Here is a 10,721-nt window from a genome sequence, read left to right on the forward strand (position 1 = left end):
CACAGCCCCACACAAAACTCCAGGCTTGGGGAAGAGTGGCTGGAAAGCTGCTCATGGAAAAGGACCTGGGGATGCTCAACGACAGAGCTGAACATGAGCAGCTTGTGCCCAGGCAGCCAAGAAAGCCAACAGCATCCTGTCCTGTATCAGCACCAGTGTGACCAGCAGGGCCAGGGCTCTCAAGGAACAAGGGACAGGGCAACAGGAAATGGCCTCAAACTGCACCAGGGAAAGTTTAGACTGGAGATTAGGAACAATTTTTTCCCCAAGGGGTGTTCAGGCATTGGAACAGGCTGCCCAGGGCAGTGATGGAGTCACCGTCCCTGGAAGTGTTCACAAAAGGTGCAGATAGGGCTCTTCATGACATGGTTCAGTGGTGGCCTTGGCAGTGCTGGAAACGGTTGGACTTGATGATCTTGAATGTGTTTTCCAACCTGGCTGATTCTATGATTCCACCACACATCAGCTTTGGCAGCAGCGCCAGTTTTAGGGATCCCTCACTTTGCTCTTCCCTCTCCCCTTCTCCTGCAGCTCCCTGTGGGGTGCTGTGCACACCAGATCCACAGCCTGGCCCTGGTGAAACATCACTTTTCCAGTGATTGTTTAACCAGATCTGTGTAGTTACCTCAACAGGTTTGTTGCTGACTTTGTGGGACAGAACATGCCATGCTTCTGTGTGGTGCAAAAGGAGTGTGCAGGGGGGCTAGGGAAAGATGGCAATTCAAGAACTTTCACTATTAAAAAAAAAAACCACCAAATGAAACGTAAAAATGTGTAACAGCAGCTTTTGAGCCCTCCTCCCCAAACCTATCTTCCTTTGAGATGTGATCCAGCACCAGGAAAAACGGCGGTAATGATCCTGATGCGCCAGGAGGGGGTTTTAGCATACTTTAAGACATCATAGGAATGTGAGATGTCAGTTTTATCTGCCAGCACCATGTATTTACTCTGCATGTTCATCAGCTGCTCAATACTCTTTGGCAGCCAGACCTGTTGCCCAGAGGCATGGATGAGTTTACAGCCAGGACATGATTTTGCAACCAGAAAAGACACTCCATCATCATCTCAGTGCTTCCTGGGGAAGAGCTGCAAAAACTTGAGCTGAGACAACACCTGTTCCACAAACCCTTCACAGCTGCCAGGGTACATCCTTGCAGGGCTGGAGATCCCGTGCAGCTTCCCTCCTCACAGCAAGCACTGCAGCTGGCCTCAATCCCTGTTCAGCTCTGCGGCTCCTGATAGTAGTGGAAGAGGGAAAGACCAATGCAGTGTCCAAGGCTGCCTGTGCAAATATACGCCCTAAGGTCAAAGTGACTTTGCGGCTAGCTCAGGCGCAGCCTTTACTTGGAGAGTCCAGAGGGAGGCAGGTGCAATGCAAAGCTGTGCAGAGGCTGGTGTCAAAGATACTCTGGCTCTAAGTGTGTGTTTTGCTGGGACTCCTTGTGCCCGTGGACCAGGTGTGCAGCTGTAGTTGCAGCACAGATCCTGCCTCCAGCTCCAGCTCCTCTCCTTCTCCCTGCCATAGTCAAGAGGGACAGAGCTTACCCAGGCTGCCCACTGCATTGATCAGAAAAACGCTGGGAAAACCACCTGCTGATGGGATTATGCTGGATAACACCAGCACTGACCCAGCTTTGAGAAGGGGGTGGAGAAGAGACCTCCTGAAGTGCCCACCAACCTGAGTGCCAGACCTTGGCACATCCCCTTCAAGCTAGGGTACTGAGCCCCCTGAGAGCCCACAGCAGCCTAGGGCTGGTGGACCTGGAATTGTTGGACATGTCTGGACATTTGGTAGCACATACTCGCATCCCACAGGCAGATTTACAGCTCCTAGTACTAAGACAAAACAAATACCTGCCCCAATAGTATCTGCTTAGTTTAGGTCTCAATTCAGGGGCACTGTGTGTGGAATGTGTGACCAGCAAGTCACCCCAGTGGCCTGCCGAGCAATTAACTCCCACTTACCGAAACTGGAGATGAAGGGCTGCAAGCTCCTTTTGTCACTGGTGCCTGTGCAAATATTAACTCTGGTGTAAATCAGGGTTATTTCTGACCTCAAAATGAAAAGAAAGCAAAACCCCAGGGGATGGGAAGGATTGCTGATGTGTTCACAGCTCTGTGTGTGCCAGGCTTGCTGTCACTGCAGGAGCAACCAGTGGGGGACCTAGGGGTATGTGAGGGGGTGTCCCGTGGCCACACAGCCTGCCAGGCTCCCTCTCTCCCTTGCAGTGTAGGGGTAGAGACTGCAGGACCCGCGGCCTGTCTCCGTGGGACTGAGGCACTGGTGGTGCTGCAGCTGATGCAGTTTTGTGCTGAACAAAGGTTGCTCCACAGGCCAGGATGGGGCAAGGATCAGAGAACTGTGTAATCCAGAGAAGCCAGGTTGGTTCTCAAGATTCGGATCAGTCTGTTTGTTCAGCAGGAAGCACTGCCCTTTGTATCCTCATGGTAGGTTTCATGGTGCTGTTGTCACACCCCAGCAGCCTCCGTGGCAGCTGCCTCAGAGCCTGTGAGCAGGACTTTAGCCTTGGTTGGGGACCCTTGTGCTGGCAGCACACTCCGGCATTGTGCAGGCAGAGCTGCACCATGGCGGAGATGCCTGTATATCCCAGAGCACTGCTGTGCCTGCACAGATCCAGTTCCACCAGAGACACATCCTGAGGGCTTCACCCATGGGCAATACAAGGAGATGAGTGTGTCCCAGCCCTGCAATGATACAGTGAGATGAGCACTTTACTATACACCTAGTAAATTCCTTGCACACAGATGCCATAAAATCAGGTTGGAAAAGACCTTCAAGATCATCAGTCCAACCATTACCCCAGCACTGCAAGGCCACCATTGGGTCATGTCACAAAGTGCCTATCTGCACAGTTTGTGAACACTTCCATGGATGGTGACTCCACCACTGCTCTCAACCGCCTGTTCCAATGCCTGAGCACCCTCTCAGGAAAGAAATTGTCCCTAATCTCCAGTCTAAACCTCCCCTGGTGTAGCTTAAGGCTGTTTCCTCTTGTCCTATCTTTTGTTCCTTGGGAGAAGAGACCAGCCACCTGCTGGTTGGACCTGTTCCAGCCTTGTGGTGAGGAGCCCAGAAACGCGCACAGGATTCAAGGTGTGGCCTCACCAGCACCCAGTACAAGGGGATCATCACTGCTCTGGCCCTGCTGCCACACTGATGCTGATACAGGTCAGGATGCCACTGGCCTTCTTGGCCGCCTGGCCACAAGCTGGCTCATGTTCAGCCCTGTCCATCAGCATCCTCAGGTCCTTTTCCACCGAGCAGCTTTCCAGCCACTCTTCCCCAAGCCTGGAACATTGTACAGAGTTGTGGGGACCCAAGTGCAAGACCCGGCATTTTCCTTGTTGAACCTAATCTCACTGGCCTTGGCCCATCAATCCAGCTAGTCCAGATACCTCTGCAGATTCTCAGTCAGCTCTCTCCTACTCAACCACTCAGTAAAGCAGCTCCTCGCAAAATGACAAATCCCACCAGACATGTAACGAATCCTTCCGGAGGGCAGGGGGTGAATCCAGCAAGAACGTGGAGCCCGGGGCTGGAAACCTCCTACCACCGGCCCTCGGCACCGCGCGCATGGCTCGGGTTCCACGCAGCACCGCCGGTGCCCTCCTGCTGCCGGGACGGGCCGAGCCGGGGCTCCAGCCGCTGACACCAGCGAGACTCAGCGGGGACGCTGCCGCGTGTCCGACCGTAAGGGCTCCGGAGCGGGACGGGTGCCTCCGCTGGGGGTTTAATTGTGCAGCTAATGTGGGTCCCGGGAGAGCGTGGGGGGAAAGCAGCGGAGAGGTGGGGGCGCTGCCGCCCTACGGCCCCGCCCCCGTTGCCACGGCGACGTTGTCAGCAACCCTCCGGCCACGCCCTCTCCCCCGCCTGGCCAATGGCGCGGCGCGCCCGACCTGCTGCCCGGTGACGTCATGGCAGGTGAAAATCCCTGGTGGCCGCAGGAGCGGTGCTGGCGGCGGCGCGGGGCCCGGCCCGCAGCATGGCCAAGCACCACCGCACGCCGGCGCGCTCCGCCGAGCCCGTCATCGAGGTCAAGAGCAAGGTAAGGACCACTGGGTCGGGGCCGCGCCGGGGCAGGAGCCGCTCAGTCACGACCGGCCGCGCCGGTCAGCACACGTGAGGCGGCACCGTACACCAGGGAGCGGCGCGGGAGCCGAGCCTTACGGGAGCTCCGTTCCGCTCCGCTCCCCCGCGCTGCGGCAGCGCTGCCCGGGGACTCCCCGAGCCTTGCCCAGTGCGGCGGCTGCAGCGTCCCACACCGCGGGCTCGGGCCCGCTTGGCGCAGTCGGTACCGGCCGTGTAAGCGCCGCCGGCGGGCGCTCGGCAGATGTGCGCCCGCGCCGATGTGCGGTGCCGGCAGCACTGATGTGTATGGCTGTCCTCCCGGTGCGGGAGTGCTGTGCTTATGCCTCACCCAGATGTGCTCTCACTCAGCTGCCAGTGCTGTTCCAGCACCCAGATGTGCACCCCAAGCACGGGGCAACCCCCGCGCTGTGCACATGCTCGCCCAGGTGTGCATACCCCAACGTGTGCCTGCACATTCAGATGTGTGCTCACCTGGCACATTTTTGCCCAGATGTGCTCCTTTGCCCACTTGTGCCCACCCACCCAGTTCTGTGCTCACCCAGATGTGTGCATCCCCCTTGTGCACCCTTGTCCAGCTGTGCCGGGGTGCTCCACCTGCAGGGCTGGGACCCACCTCGGGCAGCGGGAGCCTCGCAGCACTCCTCAGCCTCTTTAATTGGCTTCTTCGTCGTGACTGAGGGAGGCAATAATTAACGCTGTTTCTCACCAGGTGCTGCAGCAGCGCCTTTGTCGCAGGGAAGGGCCTCCTGGCAGGTCTGTGGCTGGTGGCACGGCCGGAGGGTCCTTCGTCTGCTACCCGGCCAGCTCTCCATGCTGTCACTTGGCTGTTTATGCTTGTAAAAGGCTCCGCTCCTTTTATCTTGCTTCTGGGACAGGCTCTGGCTGACAGGTGCACTGACTTGGTACTGTTGGGGCTCTGGAGCCGCCCGTGCCTGGCTCTGCCTGTGTCAGGGCAGCTCTGCTCTGTACCCTGCCTGCATAGGTCCTGCTGCTTGGAGCCAGCCTGGCCAGTCTCACCCTCTGTATCCTTCTCGTCTGCAGTTCGATGCTGAGTTTCGACGCTTCGCCATGAAGCGCTCTGGCATGGGCAGCTTCCAGGACTTCTACCACCTGCTACAGACAGTGCACCAGATCCCACGGGTGGATGTGCTCCTGGGCTACACGGACATCCATGGCGACCTTCTGCCCATCAACAACGATGACAACTACCACAAAGCCCTGTCCTCTGCCAACCCCCTCCTCAGGGTCATCATCCAGAAGAAGGGTAAGAAGGACTGGGAGACAGGCAACAGATCTGTCCTCCCCATCAAGAGACTTGAGCCACACTATCACTGCGTCCACATTTGGGCTGTAGCAGAGGTGGCAGATCACACAACCTCCAGCCACCACTGTGGCACCAGGAGGTGGTGGCACCAGGAGGCTTCCGGAGCCCCACTGGGCTGTGCCACCTACGTAGGCTCTTCTCCAGCCCCTCCCTATGCCAAAGGGCACCTGCCCCAGCACAGCGCTATGCGACCCAGTGAGCAAAGGCAAATCCTTGCCATTCACCCTTTGAAGTCATGTTTTCCAGCCAAGCACCTGGAAAACACTGTGTTGCTCCCATGAGTGCCATACCAGGAGCCCTATCCAGCTCCCTGTCCCAAGGCAGCGGCAGCTACCACTTCAGCAGAGTTCTCAGGATGCTGGTTGCTGATGAGGTTTCGGGATGGGAGGAGGCTCATCTCCTCCCTGACAGCCCAGGGGCTCACCCTGACCTTAGCAGTGTGTCCCCAGAGGGCAGATTCCTTGCACAGGAGCCCAAAATCTCACTGTGATAGCAGGGTGAAAACCTCCCAGTGACAAACACCCTGGCTGCATCTCCCCTTCACTAGAGAGACAAGCCTGTCCCCTTATGCTTGGTTTAGTAGCACAGAGGTTTTCCCTTGAGTAGCACCATCAAGCAACAGTGCACAGAGCCAGAGCCAGATTTCAAAGCCCCTGTTTTCCCAGCATGGTGTCCAGAATGACTCCATATTAGTGAGCTGTGTTATAAAGGCCCTTCGTAATGGGTAATGCTGGTTGCTGGACCCAGCTGTTGTGCCAGTGTTCCTGGGTTCTTGTACAAGCGTGGTGTGGGGTGCCCTGGACAGAGTTCCTTTGGGGCCACATACTATTGGGGCTGGCAGCAGCAATCCAGGCACTGAACTATGGCCTTTTCCTGGACCCAGGCTGTGGCACAGGGAGCCACTACAGGGCTACCTGTGCCAGAGGTGGCGTGGGAACATTGCTCCTGCTCCCAGAGCCACTTAATCTGCTGTTAGGGAAGCATGTGGGGCCTGTGGGTGACAGTGCCAAAGTGGCCAAGCACTGGCTGTGCCTGCGGGATGGCGGCAACAGGGCTGGCAGCACCAGGGGAGGTGTGTGGAGAGGCCGGGAGCAAGCCCTGTGTGAGTCATAACTGATTTAAAATGGATCCAGGTCATCCTGAGGCTGGGCTGTCGTTGAACCAGTCCGGGTCGGTCAGGAATGTGGCAGTGGAGCCACTCTCACAGCCATGCACATCTGTGTACATGTAGGTGTGCACCCACCAGTGGGCTCCGGGCAGCCAGGACTGTCGCAGGGAGGTAAAAACCAAAGGCTGCAGCTTTGTTCCTCTCTGCACTGTCACTCTGCTGGGTACCTGGGGGGCAGCCTGGCTGGGGGCACGGTGCTGGCCCACCTCGGCTGGGCTGGGCTCATGCAAAGGGCAGGGGAAACCCCAGCACATCACCAGAGCTGCCACAGGACTCATCCCTGGGGTGCTGGCCCTGCCTGGCCCAGCCACCCTGCGCCCTGCAGAGAGGAGCTGTGTGCAGGAATAGCTGTGGGAAAGCCTCCACCGCCCTTCCCCGTGCTAAAAATATGTCAGGTTGCGTGTGCAGGGAGATATTTATAACCAGGAGCCCTGGCAGGCTGCTTGGCTCAGGAGAAACCCCACATCCCCTGGGCTTGGGAGCATCCCCAGCTCCCTGCTGCTGGAGCAGGATCTGCGTGCTGGTTGGGGGCATCATGGGGGACTTGCCAGCAATGAGGCATCCAGATCTGAACTCCCACATGGAAAGGGATGGAGAGAAACCAGAGAGGGCCCAGGGGATGCTCCCCAGCACCTGCTGGATTAGGCCGAGGAGGCAACATGGTGAAGCTAGGCTCCACAGAAGAGCCCCAGGCAGAGTAAAGGAGGATGGAGTCAAACCCTGTGTGGTGGTGCCAGATGGTGGAGTAAGACGCAGTGACACAAAACATAGCTTAGGATGTTCCTGGGTCCCTGGGATGAGTCTCCAGGAGCAGGGCAGTCTTCATCCTTGGGGGTGGCAGGGCTCTGCAGGATGCAGCTTCTGCCACTCCCATCCCATGCCAGTGGTGGTCTTGCTCCAGAGAGGACAAGAAACTCTGGTGCTGTCTCAGGGACTAGTCTTCTCCTCAGGGAGCTGTCACTACAGCAGCCCCTTGTGCAGGGGGCTTCCCTCTCCCCAGACACAAAGTGGGGCATGGCCATGGGACCTGAGCAATCAGGGCTGGAAGCTCTAGTGTTAAGCTGCAGAGTTTGGCTTAAAGTGTGATTAAGGCTGAATCACCACTTAGATCCCTCTAATCCTGGCCTTGTGTACGCTGGGTAATCCCAGGAGATGGGCCCAGCAGAGACAGGCTGCTGGGAAAGCCAGAGTGATGCTCTGGGGAGGAAAAGCAGCTGAGACCCATGACCAGGGAGTTTCTCCTGCTCGCTTCCCCAGCACATGGGGCATGTGGCTGCATCCACAGGCAGCTGTGGTGCCTGACCCTTGTCCTCTTTGCTCCCTACAGCAGAGTCTGATGCCAGTGTCTTCGCCTCAAACTCCTTGCAGCGAAAGAAGAAGGGACTGCTGCGCCCTGCACACTATCGGACCAAGACCCACCTCCTCATTGGCATGCCGCAGGACTTCCGACAGATCTCCTCCATCATCGATGTGGACATCCTGCCCGAGACTCACCGCCGCGTGAGGCTCCACAAGCATGGCTCTGACAAGCCACTGGGCTTCTACATCCGTGACGGTGTCAGTGTGCGTGTGGCCCCACACGGCGTTGAGAAGGTGCCTGGGATCTTCATCTCCCGTCTGGTGAAGGGTGGCTTGGCCGAGAGCACGGGGCTGCTGGCTGTGAGTGATGAGATCCTGGAGGTCAATGGCATCGATGTGGCTGGCAAGTCCCTGGACCAGGTGACGGACATGATGGTGGCCAACAGCCACAACCTCATCATCACTGTCAAGCCAGCCAACCAGCGCAACAACATCATCCGCAGCAGCAAGGCCTCAGGCAGCTCAGGCATGTCCACGGACAGCACCCCCAGCCAGCAGACCCCCAGCCCAGCCTCACAGTACCTGAGCAACTACAGCACAGCTGAGAGCGATGAGGAGGGCGACCTGGTCATCGAGAGTGACAGCGCACCCCACTACATCCCCGGGGGCTGCCCCAATGGGGGCTCCGCAGACCAACCCCTCCAGCAGAGCCCATCACCACACAGTTCCCAGGGCTCCCTCCAGTCCCTTGGCTGCCACAACGGCAGTCCTGGCCGGGGCACTGTGCAGGAGGATGGCACCCTCCTCACCCTATAGCCCCAGGGTCCTGTGCTACTCTTGGTGACCAGCCAGGTTTCCACACAGCTGGGCTGGTCGTGGGCCCTGCAGCAATGACAGGGCTGGTGAGCAGGGGAGGAGGAGGGCTGGCCACTGTCCATGTACCCAGGAGCCCTGCTGCCACCAGGCACTGTACTTCTGAGAGCCCCAGCCTCCCACCCCCTGCATCCAAGAAAATGGGGATTTTTCAAGTGTTTCATCAAAATATGCATCATCAATTAATATATTGCAATGGACAGTAAAACCTTTTCTAGAAAGCACCTTGCTGGTCCCTGGTTCATGTCACCACAGGGGCTGGACCCCAGCAGCCCAATAAGGCACAGCCCCCTCCAGGACAGCAAACAGGCCCAATGCCATGGGATGGGGCAGGCGAGTCCCCCACCAGCCCTATCACCCCTTCCCATGCTGTGGCCCATCCCATCATGGACCAGCATGAACCTCAGAATTAGCTCCACAGGTCCCCCAGGAGGAGAGGACAGTGGTCATGGGACCCCAGCCCTGGGGTTGTGGCTTTGCTGCTATCCCAGGTGACCCCAATGAGGTGCACCATGGAAAGTGTGGAGGGATGCTGGAGCACATCCTCCCCCTGCGCATCCCTGTCCCACAACATGCGTCCAGGCTGTTCTGGACAGTGAACCTGGCGTGCCTCTCCCCAGTTCCCATCTTGTCTCCACTGCAGGGCTTTTGCCACACAGGAGACACTCTGATTATATCCACAGGAGATAGGTGGCAATTGGGCTGGCAGCAGCACCATGGCTGTCACTCAGCCCCAGTAAATGCTGGATGGTACAGCTCCATCCTCCTCCAGTCCCAAGCCCAGGAGGCTCCCACCACCCTCCATTTATCTCCCAGCACTGAAATGCTGAGCTGATGGTGACTTTCACCTTTGCTTTGCTTTGCTGCTGGCCTGGCCCAGCCTCAGACAAGCACCTACCTACCCACAGGAAGGGACAGAGCAACACCCCAGCAGAGAGATGCTGCTGAGTCCCCATGGACCCAAGGGGGTGACAGCTTCTAATTTTCCTGTCCTGGTGGGAACAGACCTGGCCGTATGGCTGGCCACCATCTGTGGTGACCATCTTCACCCCGTCACCACATCTCCTGCAGCATCGTCCTTCAGGACCAGCACAAAGTGCCCTAGCCTGGCTCTAGGGGCAATGCTAGGCACAGGTAGGAGTGTGTCCCATAGCCTATCCCCTCCATAGGAAAGTGGGACTATGTGCTGTCGCTTTCACTGACCCTTGAGAACCAAGCCCCAAACCCCACACAGCTCCTGTACCAAGGCCCCAGCATAGCCAAAACCTTGCAAGGCTGGTTCAGTGCCAAGGGCCCACACAAACTCCCCCAGGCCTACAAACAGCATCCCCTCACCAGCGCTGCTGCCAAGGGCATGTGGTGGGGCTGGGTGAGGAGAAGGACCCACAGCTCTTGGGGTCTGAGGAGACAGCACCAAATGTTCAGATTTTGACTATCCATCAGAGCCACAGCCCTGCCTGGGGCAAGCAGGGATTGCAGCTCCAGGGCTCCTGGGCCAAGTGACACTCTGGGTGGACAGCAGAGCAGCAGAGTAGGCAGCAGAGCAAGCAGCAGAGCAGGCAGCAGGGCTGGTTAGTCCAGATTTGCTATGGGCAGGGAGGTGCCATGGGGCTGGTGCCCACGGTCCCCGGCACCACTCTCATGCAGCCAGCTCAGCCTGGCTGCAGTGTTTGCTCCGAGAGCAGCCCCATGGGACTGGGGCTGATTTTCAGGTTGGCATCTTCACCTCCTCCAGTGCTAAAAGCTTCCTTATCCATTGGTTAACAGCATCAGCCCCTTATGTCCCAGGACACTGCAGTATCCCCCAGGTTGCTGTAGGCAGGGCTGGACCCTGCTCCACAACACCCCTGCCCCAAAAACCCTCCCCAGGTTGGAGCAAACCCCTGCCTGGGGCAGCCATCTCATCAAAGGAGATGGGGCAACAGGCACAAGCTGCAATGAGGGAC

General features: G+C 58.0%; 1 protein-coding gene across 1 annotated transcript; it reads left to right on the forward strand.

The window, feature by feature from the left end:
* The first annotated feature begins 3,956 nt into the window (after nucleotides 1-3,956).
* On the forward strand, nucleotides 3,957-8,985 carry LOC101875056 (partitioning defective 6 homolog beta). The gene is made up of 3 exons (XM_034072945.1): nucleotides 3,957-4,067; nucleotides 5,153-5,375; nucleotides 7,931-8,985. The coding sequence occupies exons 1-3, from the start codon at nucleotides 4,005-4,007 to the stop codon at nucleotides 8,716-8,718; spliced, it is 1,074 nt and encodes a 357-aa protein (XP_033928836.1). The 5' UTR covers nucleotides 3,957-4,004; the 3' UTR covers nucleotides 8,719-8,985.
* Nucleotides 8,986-10,721: the final 1,736 nt, after the last annotated feature.

This window comes from Melopsittacus undulatus, chromosome Z (assembly GCF_012275295.1).
Source record: "Melopsittacus undulatus isolate bMelUnd1 chromosome Z, bMelUnd1.mat.Z, whole genome shotgun sequence".
NCBI classification, from domain to species: domain Eukaryota; kingdom Metazoa; phylum Chordata; class Aves; order Psittaciformes; family Psittaculidae; genus Melopsittacus; species Melopsittacus undulatus.

Excerpts from the sequence above, each read along its gene's own strand:
- LOC101875056 (XM_034072945.1), top strand. The coding sequence starts at position 4,005 with ATGGCCAAGCACCACCGCACGCCGGCGCGCTCCGCCGAGCCCGTCATC. Across the intron at positions 4,068-5,152 it reads TCATCGAGGTCAAGAGCAAG|TTCGATGCTGAGTTTCGACG; the intron begins GTAAGGACCACT and ends TCTCGTCTGCAG. Across the intron at positions 5,376-7,930 it reads GGTCATCATCCAGAAGAAGG|CAGAGTCTGATGCCAGTGTC; the intron begins GTAAGAAGGACT and ends TGCTCCCTACAG.